At 44.7% G+C, this 26,345-nt stretch overlaps 1 protein-coding gene across 1 annotated transcript in view; it reads right to left on the reverse strand.

Annotated features, from left to right (window-relative positions):
- LRRC40 (leucine rich repeat containing 40) overlaps positions 1-26,345 on the reverse strand; it is an 84,581-nt gene that overhangs the window by 52,095 nt on the left and 6,141 nt on the right. The window contains exons 3-5 of the mRNA XM_030205847.1: positions 15,431-15,504; positions 15,132-15,261; positions 1,464-1,587 (exon numbers count right to left, since the gene is read on the reverse strand). Of these exons, the coding sequence (XP_030061707.1) occupies positions 1,464-1,587; positions 15,132-15,261; positions 15,431-15,504 (328 nt within the window). The remainder of the gene's footprint in view (positions 1-1,463; positions 1,588-15,131; positions 15,262-15,430; positions 15,505-26,345) is intronic.

The following is a 26,345-nucleotide window of genomic DNA, read 5'->3' on the forward strand; positions in this document are numbered from 1 at the left end:
AGACTCTACTAGGCATTTTCTCGTCCTCCAAATTAATTAAGACAGAATCTACTTTAAATTTATCATCCCTTGACTGTATTTACATTTTAAAAATTTCAACTAGGTGAAATGCTGTTACATTTTTCACCCAATTTTTCTTTTTATCTACTAAAATTTCCACAAAGACCTTCAAGGTTTGAGGATTTTCAACAAATAGCCAACACATTTTTTCATTTTTTTTTTTAACATTTAGAGAAAATGTGTACACCATTGCTTTATAGACTAGAGCAAGATAATGTGGCTCATTTTCAAAAAAAGAGAAAAAAGTCTCAAAAATGGCATCTGGACTTTTTTTCTCCAAAAAAACATCCAAATCATTATTTTTGAAACTTGGATTTGAGACTTTTCTCTACAGTGCATGCCAATCAACAGGGGGTATGTCAGGGGTCGGATGTGGGCGTTCCCAAAACTTAAGATGTTTCTCTGCCATAATGGAACAAAGCAAAAATGTACAGGGCTAAAAGTTAAATGTTTTGGTTTAGACTTGTTTCAATCATGCCTAAGTCACAAAAAAGTGCCCTAAATGACCAGATGACCACTAGAGGTATTAAGGAATGACCTCCCTTACTCCCCCAGTGGTTACTGTCCCCCCTCCCACCCCAAAGATATGAAAGAAGCAGTACATACCAGCCTCTATGACAGCCTCAGATATTATGGCCAGTCGAGTAGCAAGCAGGTCCCTAGAGTAGCCTAGTGGTCAGTGCAATGGACTGTAAATAAAATGACCCAGGCTCATATCCCACTCTAATTGGTACACACTTGTGGTGGAACATGCAAGCCCTACAAAACCCATCAAAAATCTACTGTACACTTGATTGTGAGCCCTCCAGGGACAGAGAAATACCCAGTGTACTTGAATGAAACTCAACTTGAGTTACTACTAAAAAGGTAATAGCAAAATCCAAATAAATAAATTATGTGTACCTGAGACCTTTTACGAGAAGTCCACTTCAGTGCCCCTTAGGGTGCCCCACTACTCTGCTGGGATGTCTATGTAGCCAGTCTACTAAGAATGCTATTCCCTCCCCTCCCCCCCCCCCCCCATACATCCCAATGGCTCTTTCTTGTGTTTTTCCCTTGCACTATTTTTTTCCAAAAATGGTTCTATAAGATACACGCACTGAGCAGAAAAACATCTAGCAAATGCACTTTCAAATAAAAAGTTGGACATTTTTCTGGTTTAAAAATGGCAATTTGTGCTACTGGATTTTAAAAATCGAATTTAGATGTCATATCGAAAATGCCCCTCAATGTGTCTTTGTAAACTGAAAGACTATCTTATACAGTACACTGCTTATTGAATTACCTGTATTTTTCCACAGTTTGTTGAAATGTTGATATCACACAACATGGAATTCGTTAACACATTAAGTTAAATTCAATATGCATAAGTACAAAAAAATGGTAAGAAAGGCTTGCATTACTTCTCATCCCACTGATTTCTGCAGGCAAAGTCTTTAGCTTGTTATTGGATAGATTGAGTCGCACTAGAGCAGTTAGACAAGAGAAGTCGTTTGGAATGGTTGTCAGACTGTTGTTGGAGAGATCCTATCAAAATGTTCAAAAATAGCATCAGTCAAAGTTTAAAAAAAATCTATGTATCCATAGGGCAACACAGAGACAGACGCAGAAGGTTAATGCCAATGCAATAAATTACTGACTTACAAAAGGATATGTGGTGGGGGGGGGGGGTGGAAGAAACATTAGACCACCATAATTGAGATAAAGCTTCAAATCATCACTAACCCCTTTTTAATAAACAATGACATCTTTTACTATATTAACTTCATTTTGCACAGCCAAGTATTTGGATTTCTTTCACAGTAAAAAAAAACTTTGATCTGTCAGTTAGATTAATTTAGGTTTTTCAAACCTATACATTAACTGCACAAAATGTTTCAATTTGGCCTGAAAGGCATAGAAATGCTGTATATTGTTTTACAATTTGAATTCAACAGAAAAATAATTTTTTTAAAAGGCATTTACATAGAAAAATCCCATTTTTTATTGCTTCCCTTTTTGCTCACTAAGGACAGCAAAAAGAAACCAGATACTGAAGTAGTTCTGTCCATGAGGCAGTATTTAAAAAATTCCTAAGAAAATTACTATTACTACTACTTATCATTACTATAGCGCTACTAGATGTACGCAGTGCTGTACATGAACATAAAGAGACAGTCCCTGCTCGACAGAGCTTACAATGTGCACTTCATATTTTACCTCCTCTGTTCTCTCACTAAAATTGTAGATTATTATACAATAGTGCTATGAACTTTATAAAGAAAAACCCACAGAAAATGCCACAGCTGCCGTGTTACGGTGCCAAAGCGCCTGCCTCAGGAGTCGTGTGGTGTTCGGCTTGCTGACAAAAGTTTTATGCCTTGCTCTACATTTTAGACAAACTTTATTTACTTAGGGTTGAATGTGATCTTGGAAATATTGTTTACTGTTACACAATGGACACCAGAAGACTCCTGAGGCAGGCGCTTTGGCGCCGAAACGTGACAGCTGTGTCGAGTCGTTTGAGTTGTTTGATGATCTCTCTATATAAAAGGCAACACCAACGTTCTATGAAGCCTCCAGCCGGAAGTGTGAAGGGGGTGAGATATCCGGTTTCCCTACGAGTGTCTGCCCCACCCTCTCTGTAACACAGTCAGTGAAGGAAAACAGCAGAGCACGAAATCAAATCGCTGGCTCTGTAACAGTGAAGGACTCAGAGGGGGGAGGGGAGAGAGGCCAGAGGGCAGGGACACACACACTCCCACATGCACACAGAAGAAAACATTGCTAGCCCCCGTTTCATTTGCATCAGAAACGGGGCTTTTTTACTAGTTTTCAATAAAGACCACCTTTTTTGAACAAGCGTCTCCCTTGTTTTTTTTGAAAGGCCGTTAATGGTACGGATTGGTCTTGGTAGAGCATTCCAAAGTTGGCTACCTGAAAAGGAAAAATTGGATGCGTAGAGGGACTTGTACTTAACACCTTTGCAGTTGGGGAGGTGTAAATTTAGATAGATAAGGGAAGACTTCAAACTGTTCCTGGTTGGAAGGTCGATAAGGTCATTCATGTAGGTGGGGGCTTCTCCGTGTAATATCTTGTAAATTATTGTGTGGACTTTAAAGTTAATTCTTTCTCTGATGGGGAGCCAATGAAGCTTCTCTCGAAGAGGTGTTGCGCTGTCAAATCTTGACTTGCCGAAAATTAGTCTTGCTGTCATGTTTTGGGAAGTCTGGAGCTTTTTCAATATTAGGGACTTATAACGTAAAAAAAACACTATTGCAGTAATCTGCTTGTATGAGCACAGTAGATTGTACTACGTTCCAGAAGGTGTCCAGGGGAAGGTAGGATTTCACTCTTTTCAATTTCCACATTATGTTAAACATTTTTTGATGATTTTAGCGTGGTTTTCAAATGATAAATGATTATCAATCGTTACTCCAAGGATTTTCAGACTGTCTAATATAGGAAGTTTAATCTCTGGAGTGCTAAGGGTAGTTGGGGTGAGTGGAGAATGTTGAGAGGATAGGACTAAACACTGTGTTTCCTCTTTATTTAATTTCATCCTGAAAGCATCAGCCCAGGAGGTTAAAGTGGTCATGCCTAAGTTTATTTTATCGGAGATTTCAGATAGGTCAATTTTAAAAGGGATGAATATGGTGACATCGTCAGCGTAAATAAAGGGATTAAGGCCATATTTGGATAGTGCTCTAGCCAGAGGAATCATCTTTAGGTTAAAAAGTATTGGAGAAAGCGGAGATCCTTGTGGCACTCCGCATTCCGATGGCCATGGAAATGACATGTTTGTGGGTCCAATGACTTGGTAGGATCTTGTAGTAATGAAGCCCTTTTTCCAGTTAATAATGTTGCCACTTATCCCAAGTTTGTCCAAAAGTTTGGTCAGGATGGCATGATCGACCATGTCAAAGGCACTGGATAAGTTGAATTGCAGAAGAAGGATATGGTTCCTAATTGCCATTTCTTGTTTAAATTTGGATATTAAAGTAATGAGAACCGTTTCTGTGCTGTGGGCCGAACGGAAGCCTGATTGTGATTCGTGCACTATGGAAAACTTTTCAATATAATCACTGAGCTGCGAGGTCACTGTTTTCCATCAATTTTGTAATTAGGGGAATGGAGGCAATTGGACGGTAGTTGGTAATATCGGTTGCAGGTTTCTTGGAGTTCTTAGGTATTGGTGTTAGTAATATATTACCATGACTGGTGGGGAAGGAGCCTTGTTGGAGTAGAAAATTTAAGTGAGTGGTGAGGTCAGTGATGAAACTTATTGGTGCGCTTTTCAGGAGGTAGCTGGGGCAAGGGTCAAGTTGGCAATAGGACCTGGAGAGTTTGGAGATGGTCTTGGAGACTTCTTCATTAGTACGAAGGGTGAAAGTGGTCCAATATCGGTCTGCTGGTACTTCAATTGGGTTTGAGTCCAGTTCATCAAGAAAGTTGTCTACAGGGGAAGTGACTTGGGAGATCGACTTGTGAAGATTAATGATTTTGTCGATGAAATACTTAGCTAAGTGGTCAGCAGAAGGATGGTTTGTAGGTGATGAAGTTACTGGATCAGTATTTAGGAGGGTTTTTATAATTTGAAATTGTTTTTTAATATCTGCACCAGATACAGAAATTATGTTTGTGTAGTAGTCTCTTTTAGCACATTTGATGGCATATTTGTAATTTCTTTGGGATTGCTTCTAAGCATCGAAGCTACTATGATCTTTCGATTTACACCATGCCTTTTCAAGTTTTCTGGCATGTGACTTCAAATTTTTCAATAAATCGTTGAACCATGGTGATGGGTTGCAAGTATGTAATTTTTGGGGGCGTAGTGGTGCAATTTCGTCTAAGATCATTTTACATCTATCGTTCCAGATTGTAAGGAAGAGGTCAGAGTTGAGTTGCATAGACCAATTATTGGCGTAAATATGTTTCCAAAAAGTATCATTATCAATCCTTCCTCTGGTAAGAATCGTTTTTGGATCTTGTAGTTTAGGTTGACCCTTTATCCGCCATTGTAAGGTTAAGAGTGCTTTGTAATGGTCAGACCATGGAATAGGAGACCAAACAATATCGGACATAATTAAATTTTGATCATTAGAAATTTTATATGAAATTACATCAAGAGTGTGACCCTTATGAGTAGGTTGTGGAGGAGGTAGGATAAGGTCACACATCAAAAAGGTCTAGACAATCCTGGGTATGAACTGATTTATAGTCCTCCAGATGTAGATTTAAGTCACCTATATTACATTAGAGTAATTGATGCTTGAGTTAGATATAAAGTCCATGAAGGTGGCGTGGCTATGTGTCCAGTATCACAATGCAACAACAATTTTAAGTTATAGGCAACAGGACGAAGACAGTTTAGAAACTTTTAGAGGTCAGACCCTCTGCTAGTGAAAAGACAGTTTTGTTTTTTAAATAAGATAGAACAGACAGCAGGTAATCAGGAAGATATTAAGACACATGTAAAATCAATTACATCAGTTTACAATCAAACCAAGTCTGAAAATGCCCAGCGTAGCTCAGACAGCTCACAAGGTAAACTTAAGCTCTGTTTTTCCTTTTACCACACAGCTGTATACAAACTGCCCCTCCTCCAGACGTATGACGTCTATGAGTCACCAGATGCTATGTAACCAAATTGATAGAATTTTGTGGAACTGAAGATTCAAAACACATAATCAGCCCCTCTATTAAAAAAAAAACACACACACACACACCACACATTGACTGCACGGCCCCAAAACAGCATGCATAAAAATCTTTAGGGCATTCCTTTGTACACCTCAAAGGGCATCTTAAGGGTGCAAAACCTTTTACTCGTCTCCTGTTTTCTATTTGTTCCTGCCAAACTCAGCAATGTGTTCCTAAATTTTTATTATCCAGTTCAGGTCATCTGGTGTCACAGGTCACATGCTCTGCAACCTCCTGGGGCATTCTATCTTGCCAGGCCAAGACCCTGGTCCAAATACATATAGGTGCTTTGGGTGACTATTTCACCATCGTTTAGTCCCTCAGTGAACCTGACTTCCCCTTCTAGGCATTTGAGTCACAAGAACATAAGCGGTACCATACTGGGACAGACTGAAGGTCCATCAAGCCCAGTACCCTGTTTTTAACAGTGGCTAATGCAGATTATAAGTACCTGGCAAGATCCCAAAACAGTAAAACAGATTTTATGCTATTTATCCTAGAAATAAGTAGTGGATTATCCCAAGTCCATCTTAATAATGTCTAATGGACTTTTCTTTCAGGATATTATCCAAACCTTTCTTAAACCCTGCTAAGCTAACTGCTTTTACCACATCCTCTGGCAGCGAATTCAGAGTTTAATTACACGTTGAGTGAGGAAAGTGTTTAATTTACTACTTAGTAACTTCATTGTGTACCCCTAGTCCTAGTATTTTTGGAAAGAATAAAACAAGTGATTCATGTCTACCCATTCCACTCCACTCAGTTCTTATAGACCTCTTATTATATATCTCCCCTCAGCCATCTCTTCTCCAAGCTGAAGAGCCCTAGTTGCTTTAACCTTTCCTCATAGGGAAGTCATCCCATCCCCTTTATCATTTGTTATCCTTCTCTGAACCTTTTCTAATTCTGCTATACAACTGTATGCACTATCAAATCAAAATCACAACATGATCTAATCATGAAGCAAAACCTAAAGCTCCTCTATATTACTCAGAGTTGACTCAGAGATGGTGAATTTTTGGCCTCTCTCTGTCCTATTAAAAACAGACAACATAAATGGGGAAAGGGGTAAGCAGCAGCATTTTATGGCAACGTCCTTTCACCTAAGAACTAACAGACTTCTGAAGCATTTCTTCACTTATCTTGATTTGTCTTTCCCAACTGACTGCTCTTTTCTGCACTTAAACCTAGAGAATCAAATTTCCTACCCACTGTCAAAATCTATTATCAGCGACTTCTGAACTTCATGATGACACTTGCTTTTTACAACATATTTTGCCCTCACCCACAATATTGGTCATACCTTTGATTTAATCCTTCCTTTGGGTTCTATGTCATGTAAGTACAGCATGGTTCAATCTTTATCCATCTGTCAGATCACTACTTATTTTCCCTTGATTTCTTGCTCTCTAATCTTTACTAGCCATAAGGCAACACTATTAACTTGTCTAGGGCTTTATATTTGGCTTACTCTGCTTTTCAGACCCTTTAATTCATCCCACATTAGTAGATTTTCTCATCTCTATCACAAAGTTTCCTTTTGAACCTCTGGAAAGAACATCTCACAAATTCCTATCACTTTAGCTAGGAGAGCTAGTGAGCTTCAAGCACTGACAACATATGAACCATAAACTCCGTTCCATGCTACAAACCCATCAAGATTTTACCTAAGATTGTCATGCCTTTCCACCTGAATGTAGTCCCTACATCCTGTCTGAAGTCTTCCAAATACTCAAGGTAAAATTATGTATAATCATACCTGATAATTTTCTTTCCATTAATCATAGCTGATCAATCCATAGACTGGTGGGTTGTGTCCATCTACCAGCAGGTGGAGATAGAGAGCAAACTTTTGCCTCCCTATATGTGGTCATGTGCTGCCGGAAACTCCTCAGTATGTCGATATCAAAGCTCCATCCGCAGGACTCAGCACTTAGAGAATTACACCCACGAAGGGACACTCTGCCCAGCTCACCACCGCCGAAACGGGGGAGGGGAATTAACCCAGCTCATCCCCACACAAGTGGGGGAGGGGAATCCGTCCAGCTCATCCCCGCGGAGCGGGGGAGGGACACCACACCCGCCGATGCGGGGGGATCTGGCTTATCCTGCAACCGCAACCGCGGGAGGAGCTGACTGACCCTAACACCGCCGAAGCGGGAGGGGTACAAAACTGCCCTACAGCCGCACGAAGCGGGAGGGAGTGCCGGCAGAATTTTAAGTCTCAATCCAGCCCCGTAAAACGGAGGGGAGAGGAATGCAGCAGCTCACTGTAACACAAACTCGTCTTAACTCTTGAAGAATCCAAGTGAAAAAACTTGAACACGAAGTCTTTCTGAAGTAACTGAAGACTGAACTTGAACCTGAAATGCAACCAGAATAAAAACAGTACAGATATCTGGGAGGGGCTATGGATTGATCAGCTATGATTAATGGAAAGAAAATTATCGGGTATGATTATACATAATTTTACCTTCCATATCATCAAGCTGATCAATCCATAGACTGGTGGGATGTACCGAAGCAGTACTCACCCAGGGCGGGACATAGAAATCCCTGACCGCAACACTGAAGCTCCAAACCGGGCCTCCGCCCGAGCAGCCACAGTCAAGCGGTAATGCTTGGAGAATGTATGGGCCGAAGCCCAAGTTGCCGCCTTGCATATCTCTTCCAAGGAGACGGAACCGGCCTCTGCCATCGAGGCCGCCTGAGCTCTTGTGGAGTGAGCCTTCAGCTGGATAGGCGGCACCTTCCCCGCGGCCACATAAGCCGCTGCAATGGCTTCCTTGACCCATCTTGCCACTGTAGGCTTAGCAGCCTGCAGACCCCTACGAGGACCTGCATACAGGACAAACAGATGATCCGATTTCCGGAAATCATTGGTCACTTCCAAGTATCTGATGATGACTCGTCTCACATCCAGATATTTAAGAGCAGAGTACTCCTCTGGGTAGTCCTCCCTACGAAAGGAAGGGAGACAGAGCTGCTGATTCACATGGAAGCGAGAAACAATCTTGGGCAGAAAGGAAGGCACTGTGCGAATAGTCACTCCTGCCTCAGTGAACTGTAGAAAAGGCTCTCGACATGAGAGCGCCTGGAGCTCGGAAACTCTTCTGGCTGAAGTGATAGCCACCAAAAAGACTGCTTTCAACGTCAGGTCTTTCAGAGATGCCCTTGACAAGGGTTCAAACGGCGGCTTCTGCAATGCTCTTAGCACCAGGTTGAGATTCCACGCAGGCACCACTGAGTGCAGAGGAGGGCGCAGGTGATTAACTCCCTTGAGAAAGCGCACCACATCTGGCTGCGAAGCCAGGGAAGCACCCTTCAGGCGGCCCCTGAAGCAAGCCAGAGCCGCTACCTGGACTTTAAGGGAACTGAGCGACAGGCCTTTCTCCAGACCTTCTTGCAGGAACGCCAACACTGAAAAAATTGGAGCAGTGAAGGGAGAAAGTGAGCCTGCTTCACACCATGCTGCAAAGATACGCCAAACCCTGGCGTAAGCAGTAGAAGTAGAGCGTTTCCTCGCTCTCAGCATAGTGGCGATGACCTTGTCTGAGAAGCCCTTCTTCCTCAGACGCTGCCGCTCAATAGCCAGGCCGTAAGACCAAAGGGAGAGGGATCCTCCATCACCACGGGACCCTGATGTAACCGGCCCTGCTCCACTGACAGCCGCAGAGGATCGTCGACTGAGAGCCTGATCAAGTCCGCATACCAGGGACGTCTGGGCCAATCCGGACCCACCAGGATTACCCTGCCGGGATGCTTTGCCACCCGGTCTAGCACCCTGCCCAACATGGGCCAGGGCGGGAACACATAGAGGAGCTCTTGTGTCGGCCACTGTTGGAGAAGAGCATCTACTCCCAGGGATCGAGGGTCCCGTCCTCTGCTGAAAAAGCGCGGCACTTGGCAATTGGCCGATGACGCCATCAGATCTAGGCTCGGCTGGCCCCAGCGCTTCGTGATGTCCAAGAACGCCTGAGCAGATAGTTGCCACTCTCCGGGCTCCAAGGTATGGCGACTGAGAAAGTCCGCCTTGACATTCATGACTCCGGCAATGTGGGCCGCTGAAAGCTGCTCCAGGTTCGCTTCCGCCCACTGGCAAAGACTCATAGCCTCCTTGGCTAGAGGGGCGCTCTTGGTACCTCCCTGGCGGTTGATATAGGCCACAGCCGTGGCATTGTCCGACAGGACCCGTACAGGCTACAACACCAGTACCGGGATGAACTCCAATAACACCAACCGAATGGCTCTGAGTTCCAGGAGGTTGATAGACCACTTGCCTCTGCAGGAGACTAGAGCCCCTGCGCTGTCCTTCCCAAGCAGTGGGCTCCCCAGCCCATCAAAGAGGCGTCTGTCGTGACGACAATCCACTCCGGGGTCACCAGAGGCAATCCTGCAGACAACTTGTCTGTCTGCGTCCACCAGCTCAGCGCCTTGCGCACTGCTGGGTCCACGGGAAGGCGCACAGCATAATCCTCCGACATCGGAGTCCAGCGCAGCAGCAGAGATAGCTGTAGTGGTCTCATATGAGCCCTGGCCCAGGGCACTACTTCCATCGTGGCCGTCATAGAGCCCAACAGCTGCACGTAGTCCCAAGCCCGAATAGGAGAGGCTACTAGGAACTAGTCCACCTGAGCCTGAAGCTTGACAATCCGATTGTCTGGCAGGAACACTCTGCCCACTTGGGTGTCGAATCGAACTCCCAGATACTCCAGGGACTGAGTCGGGCGCAGCTGGTTCTTCTTCCAGTTGATGATCCATCCCAGGGAGCTCACAAGAGCAACTACCCGGTCCATAGCTTTGCCGCACTCTGCATAAGAGGGGGCTCGGATCAACCAGTCGTCCAGATAAGGATGGACTTGTACTCCTTCCTTTAGCAGGAAGGCCGCTAAGACCCCCATTACTTTGGAAAAGGTCCGCGGAGCAGTAGCCAACCCGAAAGGGAGGGCTCTGCACTGGAAGTGTCGTCTCAGGACTGAAAAACGCAGAAAGCGTTGGAGAGGAGGCCAGATGGGAATATGCAGGTACGCTTCCTTGATGTCCAAGGAAGCCAAGGACTCTCCTGCCTTCACTGCCGCTATAACAGAGCGGAGAGTCTCCATGCGAAAGTGCCTCACTTTCCAGGCCCGATTGACCCCTTTGAGGTCGAGGATAGGCCGGACAGAACCTCCTTTCTTTGGAACCACAAAGTAAATGGAGTAACGTCCCTTGCCAATCTGATTTTTTGGCACCGGAACGACCGCACCCAGGCGGATCAGGTTGTCCAAGGTCTGCTGCACTGCCACAGCTTGACCGGAGACTTGCAGGGAGAGAGTACAAACCCGTCTCTTAAGGGTTGGCAGAACTCTAGCTTGTAGCCGTCTCTGATGACTTCCAGCACCCACGCGTCTGAAGTTATAGTGGTCCACTCGCCCAGAAACGAGGACAGCCGTCCTCCAATCTGCACTGGGGCGTGGACCAAGGCCCCGTCATTGGGTACGAGACCCTGGGGGAGGACCGGAGGGAGCACCTCCGGGACGGCGGTCTCTGCGAAAGGAATGCTGCTTGGGGGAGAAATTCCTCTTGAAGGAAGAGGGGGCAGAGGAACCCGACTTGCCCGGGCGGTACCGACGGGCTTCCAGCAACCGTCCTCTGGAGGTACCAGGACGAGTACTAGCCCGAGCCCTGACCTCTGGTAATTTCTTGCCCTTAGACGTGCCGAGATCGGACACGATTTTGTCCAGCTCGACCCCAAAGAGCAGCTTGCCTTTAAAAGGCAATCTAGCCAGGCGGGATTTAGAGGCGTGGTCAGCAGACCAATGTTTCAGCCAAAGCCACCGCCGCGCAGAGACTGTCTGAGCCATGCCTTTAGCTGAGGCTCTCAAGACATCATACAGCAAGTCTGCCAAATAGGCTAAGCCCGATTCCAGGGCCGGCCAATCAGCCCACAAGGAAAGATCCGAGGGGGAAGCCCGCTGCACCATAGTCAGGCACGCCCTGGCCACATAGGAGCCGCAAACTGAGGCCTGCAAACTTAAAGCAGCTGCCTCAAAGGACGACCTTAAGGCCGCCTCCAATCTTCTGTCTTGGGCGTCCTTTAGGGCCGTGCCACCTTCCACCGGCAACGCCGTTTTCTTAGTCACCGCAGTGATTAAAGAATCCACGGTAGGCCACAGATAGGCCTCACGTTCACTCACAGCCAAAGGATAGCGGCGGGACATAGCCCTAGCCACTTTAAGGCTCGTTTCCGGGACATCCCATTGAGCCGCAATTAAGGTGTGCATGGCATCATGCACGTGGAAGGATCTAGGCGGGCGCTTCGTCCCCAGCATAATGGCAGAGCCAACAGGGGCTGAGGGAGAGACGTCCTCCGGAGAGGAAATCTTCAAAGTGTCCATGGCCTGTAAAAACAGGTTGGGCAAATCCTCTGGGCTAAAAAGCCGCGCTGCAGAGGGGTCATCCGCTCCATCCGAGCGGGGATCTATCTCCTCCAAGGAATCCGCAAAGGACCGTTGGGAGACCTCAGACACGCTGCCCTCATCTACATCGGAGGAGACAAAGTCCTCCAAGGCCTGGAAATCAACCCGAGGGCGTTTACCTCTGGGAACCTCAACCTCTTTATCAGAAGAGGGAGCAGGGGCAGCGTTTTGCATGAGGAAAGCCTGATGCAGCAGCAAAACAAACTCGGGGAAGAAACCCCCCAGACTGAGCACTTCCGCAGCCTGGGCAACAGCCCTAGACGCACTCTCAACCGGCGCTCGCAATAGCGGGGGAGAGACATGCTGCGCATCCAAAATGGCGTCCGGCGCGAAACTCCGCTAAGGAGCCGCGCGGGAAGAACGGCGCTTAACTTTAGCCGCTTGTGCCGTCGCCCAAATTAAGGGCGTTCATGGCATTAATGTCTCCAACCTCAAGGGCGGCCCACGAAGAAGCCGTCCGAGCCGCGTGGCCGGCCAAGATGGCGGAGGCGAGGAGTGGGGGATGGGCGTTTATGGCGGGAAAAAACCGCCACGCCGGAGGAACGACCGGGACATTCATCGGTCACTAAACTGTCACCCATCAAGGGCGAATCAGGTTGTCAAACCCCCGCATCCCCTCTAGAAGCGCTCCAGCGATCCGGGGAGCAACCCTTTGCGCCCTCGCCCTCCGACGCCATTGCCACGAGGAGAAGAATCGGGGAACCCCCTGCCCGCTATAAAAAGGTAAAATTACCTGCTTGCCGCTCCGAGCTGTAACGAACTGGTGTCCCAGTGAGTAGCTGCAATGAACGTTTAAAGAAACGTCGAATTAAACGCCTTTAAAGACGTTTAAAATTTTTTTTTTTTTTTTTTTTTTTTTAAACGGAGCCAGCGGGAGGGGGGAGAAAAGGAGGGACCTGGCACCACCAGGTTTGCACTTGCTCAAAAGAGCCCTCAACCCCAGGCCTCAACAAAACCTAAGGATTAGGCTTGGAGGCCTAGCCAGAGCTGCTGCTGTGTGTGACCACCACCTGCTGAGATAGAGAACATACTGAGGAGTTTCCGGCAGCACATGACCACATATAGGGAGGCAAAAGTTTGCTCTCTATCTCCACCTGCTGGTAGATGGACACAACCCACCAGTCTATGGATTGATCAGCTTGATGATATGGAAGAGGCTGTTCATACTCTAGATTGTAAATGGGCTCTCATTTGCTACTTGAAAAGAACTACCTCATTGGGAAAATCGACTCAACTATTAATTTCATTTGATCCAAATAGGACTAATTGGCCAGTTGTAAGAAGCAACCCAGCAGACTGGCTAGCCTCTTGTATACTATTCTGCTATGACTAAGTTAATATTCTTCACAGCTCCAACGTCAAGTCTCATGAGATTAGAGCTATGACAACCACAGTAGCTCTTTTGAAATCTGCCTCATTACTACCATCTGCAAGGCAAATGACAATAAAAAAAAAATACAATTTAAAAACATATATCACAGACAGCCAAAAGTTTCCATTCATTAGCAGGCTGGCTAAACGGCAGGTAAAACAGAGGGCACACACAGCATGGCACTGTAATTCAGTCTCCAACATTACAGTGTATATTTATATAGCTTACAGACAAAGGAACATCTTTAAGTTTTATTTAAAACAGAAGGCTACTTCAAAGCACATGCTTTGTCACATACACCATTTCTTTCTTACATATCAAATAGACAAGTTTAAAGGGAGTACACTATCTATTTTCTTAATTCTTTTGGCTCACAAATTAACCCTTTTTATTAATGGACACTGGACCTAAATTCACATTTACAACAGCTACTTCAATCTCTCTTCATACTTGCTTGAACTAGGCTTCAGCACAGGACAGTACCTTTTGTCAAGCAGTGCTGGCCAATCTGTCTTTGTCATCTAACAGCACTTGAAGTTGACTGCTCCAAGGACAAAGACAATTTATTGCTGAGCAGCCAGCTGGGAAAAAAAATATTTATGTGCCCAACTCATTTCCTTACCTGTAAACAGGTGTTTTCTACAGCAATAGGACTGATAAGGCACACAATATCTCCCCATGCCCTCAAGAGATGTCTAACTGTGCTGAAAGGGTCATTCATACTCAGAACTTTATCCTACTGTTAACTCTAAGGACAGCAGTTCCCTTCCAGGCTTCATCAGTTCTGCTGTCTACAAAAAAACATGTATTACAGGTGAGCAACGTTACTTTTGGTACCTGAACTTTGGAATTCTGTTCCACCTTAATTAAACTGCAATTATACATATTTTTCCTTTAGCCAGCTTTCCAAGCTGATCTATTTGAACAAGCTTAGAATTAAGCAGCAACTGCTCTTCATGATTACAGTTAGCACAGGTTTCTTTCCTTCCTTTTTTCATTGTCCTCTCCTCCTCCCAATGCTAAAAAAGGGTGTGTGATTTTTTTTAATACGCATCTTGCCCTCTTGTCTTCCTGATATGTATTTTAGTTTGCCATATTCCTGTTTGCCCTTTGTCTCCTTCATAGGATTTTCTTTTCAATTTTCCTTTGTACTATATTTTTTCTTGTACATTTTTGTGCTGCAATAAGAGGTAAGTCAAAGTCTAAAAAACTAAAGTAAAGTCAGAGACTGAAATACTGATCTTAGCAGCATACACTCAAAATGTAAGACTTCACACATATCAAAAGAAACATATTCACCCACTTATCTCACACTAATCAACCACAAGCCCTATCAGAGGGCCCTATATTCCCAGTGAACTCTCAATACGCCTATATATGGGGCTTAAAAGAGAACTATTGGGCCTGCACCTAGAATGCCCACCAGTGTCAGAAAAAAATAAAACTTTTAAATTTAAAAAGTATTTCCTGAAAGCACTGCATTGCAATCAATATAAATCCAGGAAAAGCACTGCAAACAAGCTATGTGAGACAATTAGACTGAAGTGGTTCTTACTTACCAACTCCTCCAAATTCCAAAGCTGTCCAATGCATTCAGGAATTTGATCCAGTACATTGTGCTGAAGAAGCAAATATTTCAGGTGTTTTAATTTGCCTATTTCTTGTGGTATCTCTTTCAGTTTGTTATGGCTATTGAGGAAAAGAAATAATGTGAAAGGACTATGCACAACTGTAGATAACAGCATCAAGGCATCGGAACCAGCCTCTTTCATCTAACCTTATATTGCTAGTGTGATATTAATGTTATGATCTTCAGTTCCATGAAACAATTTTAAATTCATGTTCTTTCCATTTTTACCTGACGTTTAATCTTTGAAGATTTTCAAGTTCTCCAATAGTTGCTGGAAGGGAAGACAACTGATTATCATGTACCTTCAAACCAGAAACAAAAAAAAGTTATTCAAAATACATTTTATACAATATTTATTATTATTATGATCTTCGACCTTAACAATTAAAAAAAAGGTAGTCTATAAGCCCTTCAGGGACAGTGAAATACCTAGTAAACCTGGATATAACTGCCATGAGCTACTACTGAAAAGGAATGAACCAAACCCCCCAAAATAAAACAATTTATCAAATCAGAAGTCTCTGGTTACAGTGCTTTAACATCTCCCCATGAGGTAAAATAATTCAGACATAATTAAATTTTGATCATTAGAAATTTTATACGAAATTACATCAAGCGTGTGACCCTTATGAGCAGGTTGTGGAGGAGGTAGGATAATTTCTGGGTTTGCATACATCTAGCATACTCAACTAATTCTTAGCTTCTTACTCAGGCTCTGAGAGAGAATAAGCTCTGCCAGTTGCTCCTTGTATTACTTCTATATATGGTATTCTGTCACATTTCAATAAAGCAAATTTTCAGATGACCTAAATCGAAGTGTATTGCTGTATTACAGACATGAAAAGGAAGGATATGAAAGACTGATGACCATCTTTAAGTAAAAGTGGTTTCCTGCAGTTCTACAGCATTACTGAATATACCAGTTGCTTGCCTGTAAACAGGGACTTTTCTGAGAAAACTGGATAAAATGTTGCAGTGCATATGATTGCTGGTTTGAATTATCTGAGCATATGACCTTTTCAAAGGCTCTTCATTAGATACGATTGAAGTTGCTGCTGCTCATCTTTAAAACATTAAGTGGTTTGGCACCTGGTTATTTGACTCTGGTATTGCAAATCAATGAGTCGAGTCATTCTTGGAGATCAGAAAATTTGCAACAACTTTTAATCTAGTCAATGAAGGCACTACATTACACTGCTACTCCAGAGGCTGTACAGTCTATTTCAGGCTTTTGATGTGGAATAAACTACCGTCAAGACTGCAGTTATTAAAAGGAGTTGTAGTTTGAGGTGATTCTTAATAATAGTCATTTATTTGTTCAAGCTTATTTTGATATTGGCTAAGCAAAGAGGGTTTTTGCGGGGGGGGGGGGGGGAGTTAATTTTAAGATAAATCTGGTTCCTTCTGATTTGCTGTATTTATGTAATTTTATTCTGTATATTTAATTGTAGCCTACCTAGTTAAATAGGCAGACTATAAAAGAACAAAAATAAATATAATAAAATCATCCAAACCGATGGCTGACATCCTCCAACAGCAGCTCTCAAATCCCAGAAAGAACCAGAAATCTTACTGGGTATGCACAGGAATTCACGTCTCATCCCCTTTTTCCTCTCAGTCTTAACAAAAATTGTAGACAACTTTTCCAGGACAGAGGGCAGGGATGGCCTGCATACTGTCAATGGACAATCCCTGTTATAGGTAAACAACTTTTTGCTTTCTCCATTGACAAGTAAGATCAATCAGGCACACAGCTGAGGATTCCAGGGCTGTGTGCTTGTGTATGAAACTTTTTTGCTGAAAGTAGGACTGGGGAGTAGGGAGAACTGCAATTGATGAAATGCATTGTGTAATACAGCTTGGCCAAATACGCTGTCGCCTTCCACAGTACATTTAGATAGTAGTGAGAAATGTGGATGTTTTGAATATATTGCGACTAGAAAATGACACTGAAGCGGGTAATCGCGGTAAACCACAGTAAAGCCGCAGGAACAGGAAAAATTTTCAAAGTTTTACCGTGGATACAAAAAGAGGTTATTTCCCCACCCCGCAGGAGCGGTAATAACCCCTGCACCCGCAATGACCCCCCAACCTGACAGAGATGCATCCACTGTCATGACCATCTAGTCGCTAGCGGAACACCTTTGTGTAGGTTCTCTTGGATGAGCCACCAACGCAGCGCTGCCTTGACAAGCGAAGTCCACGCCACTCTGACCATGTAGTCCTCTGAGAGGGGAGACCACTGACTAAGCAGGTACAACTGAAGTGGCTGCATATGACATCTGGCTCACATGAATACATCCAGGGTAGATGCCACTGATCCCAACACCTGCACATAGTCCCAGACCCACGGCGCCGGACTATGCAGCAAACTGTGTAACTGGCTCTGTAGCCTTAGACTGCTTGCAGGCAGCAGGGACACCATCCCCGCCCAAGTGTCGAATAACATGCCCAGGTACTCCAGAGACTGTGAAGGAATCAGGTGGCATTTGAAAAGATATACCACCCACCCAAGAGACTGAAGAAGGTTGATCAGCCTAACCTGACCTGAAAGAACATTTAGATATGTCCTTAGGAAGATTCCCAGTCTTTAAGTGACGCAGATCTTTCACCAACTTTGCTAAATCCTCACCAAACCACAGCTTGCCCTTAAAAAGGGAGCTTAACCAGCCGCTGTTTAAAGCTGCATCTGACACCAAGTAGCGCAACCACAGCAAACGGACAGGCTGTGACCACACAAGGCATCTGATTGTCGACGCCCAAATCAAGTCATACAAGGAATCTTCCAAATATGCCAGCCCTGTCTCCACATCTGGCAATTCAGGAGAAGGTTGACTGTTGGATTTCTGGAAGAAATCTTGAGTAGAGGAGTGTGGTAGCCGTGTTAGTCCACTCTTAAGGTTATCAATAGAAATCAAACAAAATAAAACATGGAAAAGAAAATAAGATGATACCTTTTTTATTGGACATAACTTAATACATTTCTTGATTAGCTTTCGAAGGTTGCCCTTCTTCCTCAGATCGGAAATAAGCAAATTTCCGATCTGAGGAAGAAGGGCAACCTTCGAAAGCAAATCAAGAAATGTATTAAGTTATGTCCAATAAAAAAGGTATCATCTTATTTTCTTTTCCATGTTTTATTTTGTTTGATTTCTATGGAAGAAATCTAAAATCTGTTGCACCCAGCTAAGGCACGCCCTAGCAGCATACAAGATGCAGACAGCTGCCCGCACATAAAGAGAGAACTTCTGAATTGTCAGAGGAAGGTTGCACTGAATCCACCAGTTGAGGCCCAGTTTGGCTTGGAGGGTCCAAGAGAGACAGAGACCGACAGCTGAGAAGGAAATCCTTAAGTGGTATGATATGGAATCTGGCCCATGGAAGAATGTCAAAGATAGAGGCCATTGCACCCAGAACTTTAACATATTCCCAGACCCCAGGATCTGGTAGAGAAAGTAGAACCTGACTTGAGTGTGAATCTTTTGCTGATGAGCAACACGAAAAAATGTCTTCCCTAAGCCTATGTCGAATATCACTCTCGGATACGCCAAAATTTGTGTTGGAAAACAACCGACTCTTGGTGAAATTGAATACCAATCCTGAGGACTTTAAAGTAGCTATCTTGAATTAAACTTGCAGACTTTCTTTTCAGGAAGAGTCACAATTTACTGACTTGTGAGGTATGGTGAACCTGCAAACCATCCTTGTGAAGGAAAGCTGCCACTACTACCATAAAAAATGTCCTTGGTGATGTGGAAAGGCTGAAAGACATGGTCATAAATTATAACGTTCTCCAAGGATTACAAATCTTCTGTGGGAAGGTGAAATGGAAGCACGCTTCCCTGAGATCCATGAAGGTTAGAAACTCTCCCTGCTAGACTGAAACTATTATTACAGACTGCAATGTTCCCATTGTGACATGTTGAACCTTTAACACTCCGACTCTATTGAAGTCCAAACTCAGGTAGAAGGAAGCTCCCTTCTTTGGAACTACAAAGTAAATGGAATAACTTCCCATTCCCCAACTGCAACTGGGGACAGTCTCGACTGTATCTAAATGAAGACGTGTTTGCAAGCTGGCTTGAATCAGTGGCGTAGCTACGTGGGGCCTGGGGGGCCCTGGCCCCCCTGCTGACGACCCTCTTGAACCCCCCTCCCACCACCAACCCTCCCCCACATCAGGTACCTTGTTTGCTGGCGGGGGTCCACAAACCCCGCCAGCCGCAGAGTCTTCTTGTGTGATGATCAGCTGTTTCTGACGCCTTACCTCCTGCACGGGGCTACATGCACAGTGCAGGACGTAAGGCATCAGAAACAGCTGATCACATAACGAACTTTGTTGAACGAAGGCGCCGGAGTCTACTCCGGCGCTGAAGAAGACTCTTCGGCTGGCGGGATTTGGGGACCCCCGCCAGAAAACAAGGTACCTGATGCGGGGGCGGGCGGCGACGACAGGGGGGGGGGGTCAAGAGGGTCGTCGGCAGGGGGGGGTCCAAAGTGGTGGTGGCGGCGGGGGCTAAACAGTGCCCCCCCTACCTTGGGCTCTGACCCCCCTCCCAGTGAGGTCTAGCTACACCCCTGGCTTGAACTGCTTGATATTTGGGCTGAAGCTTGCATGGAGACTCCAAGAAAAAATATGCAGTGGAACGGAAGAACTCCAGTTTGTAACCCTGCTTTAGTATTTCCAAGACACATTGGTCCAGGTAATTTTGGCCCACTCCTAATGGAACCTGGAGAAGAATCCTACTATTATGAAACCCAAGGAGTGAACTGAGACCCCATCATTGGGAAATGCAGAAGGTATTGGTAGACCTGGAGTTTGAAACAGAGTTCTTTCTGACAGCATGAAAGATGGCGTGTCTTTGTTGAAGTGGGAACCCTGAAAGTTAGATTTGTCTGGCCTGTGGCACTTGGCATCACGAAACCTAAGATGAGACTGAGAGGATTTAAAATCTTTAGACTTGTTCTCTGGCAATCAAAAGTCCCCTAGGTCTTTACCCATCTTCTACAAACAAAAAAAGGTTTACCTTAAAAGGTAGCTTACTAAATGTGACTTAGAAACCAAATCAGCCGTCCAATGCCCAAACCAAAGCTATCTTCTTGCCAAGAGGGTCAAGAATGGCTGGTGTGGCTGTGCATTAGAACTGGCTGCTCATTGGAGTTAACTAGTGTGGCTGAGAGCCAGAGTTAGATGGTGTAACAGAATATGGCTGTTTGGACCATTGTGCACTATTGATGGCAAGGTGCAATGGGACTTGATCCAGCAACTTCTAGATCTCTGTGCTCACTCTCAGCTGGTTGCTTTAACCATTAAGCTATTCCGCTACATTGAATAGCTTTGTAATAATCACTAGTTGTCCAATACAATGAAAAGGTGCAAAAGTGCAATAGAATAATTTAGAGACACTACAGCATACAGCTAGTGGTGCTGCTGATACAGTGATAGCTGGTATATAATAGGTTTGGCCAGTGTCAGTGTGCAATATCAGAGAGCAGAGATGCTGTGGCAAACCAACAAAGCTAACCTTTAGCAATGTAGTCTAGTGTTAAGCCAGTGGTGTGCTAGAAATGTTTTAATAACAGGCTTCCTCTCTGGGCATTGTCAGCCCAGCAATTTGGGGGGGGGGGGGGTGGCTGCAATGCATTCCTCTCTCTCACCTTCCCCCCCATGCAAGCATGCTAGACATACCTTTGCTGGCAGGGAGGCCGAGCCCCACCAGCCAAATAAATGGACTACTGCCACTCCCCGCTACTCATTTCTGGCTCTGAGCAGCATGACAGGAATTCTCACACATACTTACGTTATGGCTCCTCTCAGAGGGAAGGGGGGGCTTTATAGTGAGAAATCCTGGCATGCTGCTCAGAGCCAAAAACAAACAGCACGGAGCAGCAGCAGTCCATTTATTTGGCTGGCGGGGCTCAGTATCCCTGCCCGCAAAGGTAAAGGAGTTCAGAGATGTCAAGGGTGGTCCATCTCAAAGCTGGAGATTTGCCACTGCTATTCTGGAGATTGAAGGCCAATGAGTGAGGTTTTTCTTGTGGGCTCCAGCCATGTCTAAAACCAGTTCTGGTAGATGCACATTCAAAAACCGACATATACATTAATACATCCAAAACATAATTATTGTCTTCTCATGTCCATCTTCCAAAATTCCAGACAGCAGATGTACAGATTAGCAAGACTCAAAACAATCCAAAACATGATACTGTTCACTGGCTTCCACACTAGGAACAGCATTTAACTCTGGAACTATAAGTAAAATCTTAGCTCACCACAAACAGCATGGCCTTTTGGTGACTGCTGCCACCAACAAATCTATTTTAGGCAAAAGCAGCTTTTCCAGCTCTGGCATGGAAATGGGGTAAAGACACAGCATAGCCGCTGCCACTTGAAGGCAATGTCTGGGGTGACACACTGAGCAGAAATTACTTCCTGCATAGCCTCATGCACTGGATATAAGACTGAACCAGCATTCTAGTGCTCGCCATTTAAACGTACACTCACCCTGGGACAGTCAGCAGTTGGGAGTCCTGCCTGTGCTGCTGGAAGCACACGCACCTCATCTCCATCACTAAGCCCTTTATACTGGTGAAAAACAGTATCTCTCCTGCAGACAAGGCTGTGGGCTTTAAAGAATTATGCCCCAATTATTTTTCCAGTGAGGAAGGAGACTGGAGGAAGGGCTGGAGCAGGGAGGGAGAGGGACCTCGGGTGACCAGGTGTACCCCCTAATGCCAGTACCACTCAGCCACGCACCCCAAAGCTCTACTGAACTGAGAGACCCAGAACAGGAGCTGCCAACAGATGAGGCCAGGTGCTTGTGAGAGACAATCCATCCACCTGCTGGAGACAGAGAATACTAACTGACCAAGGAGCATCCCCATCCTATAAGATACTGCAGTTCAGCGCTCTCTATCTCCACCTATTGGTAGACGGTCACAACCCACAAGTCTCTGGATTCTTCTGCTGCTGACGCTAAGGAACGTACTCATATAAAAATTGAACAACAGTGGAGAAATTGGTGACCCTTGTGCTACCCCACAAGGTGACCACCAATCTTAAGAAAAAATATAATCTTTAAGAACCTAATAACATCTTTTGTTTTTCAAAAAAAAAAAAAAAAACTTCAAACCAGTTCAGAACTTGTCCTGTAATTCCAAATTCAGATAATTGTGATATTTTGCTTTTTTATTTAACAGTGTTGAATGCTGCAGAGATGTCAAATTGCAACACAACAACCCATCTTTAAATATGTTAACAGTGATATTACAATGCAACAAATGTGGTTTTATTTTATTACTAGCCGTTAAGCCCATAACAACGGGCTAGTTTTTTGTTTTCTTATGGGCCCCCCTCCACCAACCCTGCTCTCTCCTCCGCCCTCCCCACAACATCTGTTTCCCTCAGTTCCGCCCCTCCTTCTCTCCTTTCTCCCTCCTCCTCCGATTTCCACGCCCATGTCCAAGCCCTCCTCCCTATTGGGCTGTACTGCTGGTGGAGGCGGGGCTTGGACTTCTACACTCTTAGCGTTCCGACTCTACTGCGCATTTGCAGGTGAGTCGGTCACTTGCCATTTATATGTTTGATTCCAAACCAAAAGAATGTTTGGAAACTAGTCCATTCAAATGGTCCCTCCCTGCTTTCCTCCAGGTCAGACACACACAAACACGGGTGCTGGAACGAATACCACGAGCCTTAATTCACATGCTGTCCTCAATTTTTTTTTTTTTTACTTTCTAGTCAAAATGTTGGGGTGACAAGGAGCAAAGTCTGTGCCCATAAGAAGCCTTTTCACAGGGTTAGGACCCTATAATAAGGAGAAAGTTGAAGAAAGGAATATGGGTGGTTCCCTTTAAAGCCTGGGAGAGGGGAGCATAAGGTTGAACATTGATGTCTGTTCCAGTACTTAGGGCTCCCTGGCTCCACCCAGGAGTCTTAGGTAGAGAATAACACGGGGACGGGGACAGAGCCCACGGGGATGAGGACAAACTTTGTCCCCGTGTCACCTACTACTTTGAAGCCTATTCATGAACTGGACTGTTATTTATGGTTTGTTTGATAAAGATGACAATATTTTTATTTTTTGGAAAAACAAGTAAACGTTGGTCACAACTAGCAAACTTTGCATGGGGGATACTGTACATCCTGCTACCAGCACATCTTCTAAGAAAACATTTTCTATTGCAGGAGGGACTGTGGAAGACAGGACAGCTAGACTGAAACCTGAGATTGTTGATGACTTCTTATTCATCCACAGATTACTTTTAAACAATTTTTATTGAACAAATAAATATAGATACATTAATTCAAACAGAAACATGTGTTCAATATTTTTAACAAGTTGCGTTTCCAACCCAAACTCCATGCCTCCCACCCACCCTACATTTCCTTCTTAGTTCAAAATGTTATAATTACTTTTAGCCAGGATCAAATCATCAGTCCGATAAACAACTAATTTAGGCAAAGATATCAAACTAATACAGAATAATAAACTTTAAAAAAACGTTATGATCCTGATTTACCAAATCACACCCCATTCCCACCCTACCGTAACCATTGCTTAGAACCACAAATAAGGTGACCCATTGTCTGGACTCTTATGACCCAGGTCACCATGGAATGATAGGAAAGTAGATGCTAAGTGCCCCACCCCCCAAACCCACCCTGGCAGAGAATACCAAAGTAACCCTTACTAAACTTAGGAAGCACTTGGGAGTCTATTTAATACAGCACTTCTTCCTTTATGGGAAATACTCTGCAAGTAACAATTCCAAATATACATGAAGAACCTTCTTCTCCTTGGAGAGTTCTGAGCAATCATCGACAGATTAAAAAAATCGTAACAATGCTTCATAGGGCATATTTCTGCCCTCTAGGAAAAACAGAACAGGTTGTATCTTGTACCCCTGGACATTTCAACAGGGTGGATTAGGATTCCTTGGGGAAGTAGAAGTCAACTATTGTTGGGATTGGAAGAGTAGAGGGTGGTGGTGGGAGGGTTAATATAGCTGCTAGTTGTTATTATTGTTTTCTATTTGTAATTTATACAGAACAGTTGAACAGCATATTGTTCCTTTTTATACTTTAATAAAAAGATTTAAATAAAATCATAAGTGTTCGAGGCTTCGGCACATGAGAACAGAGCGCATGGGGATGGGGTGGGGGCAAATTTTGTCCCCGTCTCATCCTCTAGTCTTAGGGCTCCATCCCCGGGAAGCAGGGAAAAGATTCTAATTTCCTTTAACGAATATAAACTCCCTTGAGTAGGGACTGAGAAGAGGGACCCAGACAGCATGGTGTCCGATTTGGCATGCATTTTCACACCAGTAAAATGTGTGGTGGAGGTCACTCCTGATCCATTGAGCCACTACTGGACATTTCAGCCTAACAAGCAGCCTGATTTTGGCATTCAACACCCAGGCTAAGAGCTCCAGCCTGACATTGGTTAAAAAAAAAAAAAAACTTTACCCAAGAGAAGGAAAGAGCAAACTATTTCTTTCTTTCAGTATTGTTAAGTACCAGGCATTGGTATAGTTTCCCTGCTTACTTTGTGAGGTTATGGGGGAAGGGGGGGGGGGGGCAAAGGATAAGAAACCAGATTGGCAGAAAGGGCAGGGGGACCAATTCAGCATTAGCACTTGCAACATTTGCGGTTGGGGAGCTGACGCCCATGCTCACCCCAAACTATGCCTATGGTATCAGGGGATACACTATGTTTATTTTCTGTCTAGGAACTGTTCTTGCTTATTGTACTAAAAAGTGTTTACAAAATTGTAAAGGTTATTTTCATTGTTCTAGGAGCATTAATGCTCACTTTGAGTAGGAGGATTCTCTCTTTACAATCTGGCACCATGGTTATGTCAGGTTCTCAGGTTCAGAGCCCGCGGGGCCGGGCTCTGGAGCAAACGTGAGCCCTTGGGCTGCTGACGAGGAGCGACAGCAGCAGGCAAAACCCACCAACCAACACTGGGTAAGCACACCGGCAGGGACTGCAGGCACTGCCCAGCGAACCGGAACACATGGACTGGAATCCCCCGGACTGGAGGACACAGGACTGGAACACACACCGGACCGGAACACACTGGACTGGAGCACACCAGACTGGAACACCCTGGACTGGTCCCCCGGACTGGAGGACACAGGACCGGAACATGGGACTGGAGCACACTGGACTGGTCCAACAGCTTCACCTGTACTTAGCTACTAAGCCCCCCAAGAGTTGAGCTCCTGGGTTCGAGTAGCCGACAGGACTTACTGGATACCGGATGACATAGGGACCAGGACTGGAAACAGAAGTGCTCCTAACCCTAAACTGATCTACGAGCTCCCAAGCCCTAAACCAGCAGGAGTGTTCCTAACCGTAAACTGACAAAAGGACTTCCTAAGCCCTATACTAAAACAGGAGCTCCTAATCCCTGCTCAAGAAAGGGACTTCCTAAGCCCTAAACTAACAGAGCAGGGAACTAAACACAAAGCTAACACAGGTGCTACTAAGCACCAAGCTACAAGCAGAGCTTTACACTAATAAGCTAAACACAGAACTAACCAGCTACCTAAGCACTGCTCTAGCAAGCTAGATACAACTAACAAGGTGCTTCCTAAGCACTACTCTGGCAAGCAACCAGAAGAGCTCCTAGCACTAAAAGGGAAGACAGGGGAGCCACAAGGAAAAAGCAGGGAAGCTAACACATAAGCCAAAAGTGATTCTAAATCACCAAACACCAACTGCAAAGGCTGCAATGCTCCCAATAGCACAAACACCAGAAGTATTTCTAACAGCAAACTCTGCAGTGTTCCTAACAACACCAAACCCTGAAGTACTTCTATCAGCAACAGAGCTTCTAAAGCTCTACACATAGCAATGCTTCCAAAACCAAGAGGGAAAAGCAGGAAAGCTAAACACACAAACACCAGTGCACACTACACTAACACTAACCTGGACCTTAGCAAAAGCAAGCAGGGACCCTAGACACAATGTCAGAAGTGCACACTGCACCACCCTACCTAAAGCAAACACAACTGTTGCAAAGGCCCTGAAGGAAACAACACCACTTCCTTATCAAGGCCCTCCCTGATGATGTCACACTCCCTAGACCTAGGCAAAAGCACACTGACCCAGAGAGGCCCAACCCACACCAATGC

The sequence above is a fragment of the Microcaecilia unicolor genome, chromosome 6 (assembly GCF_901765095.1).
Source record: "Microcaecilia unicolor chromosome 6, aMicUni1.1, whole genome shotgun sequence".
In the NCBI taxonomy this organism is placed as follows: Eukaryota; Metazoa; Chordata; class Amphibia; order Gymnophiona; family Siphonopidae; genus Microcaecilia; species Microcaecilia unicolor.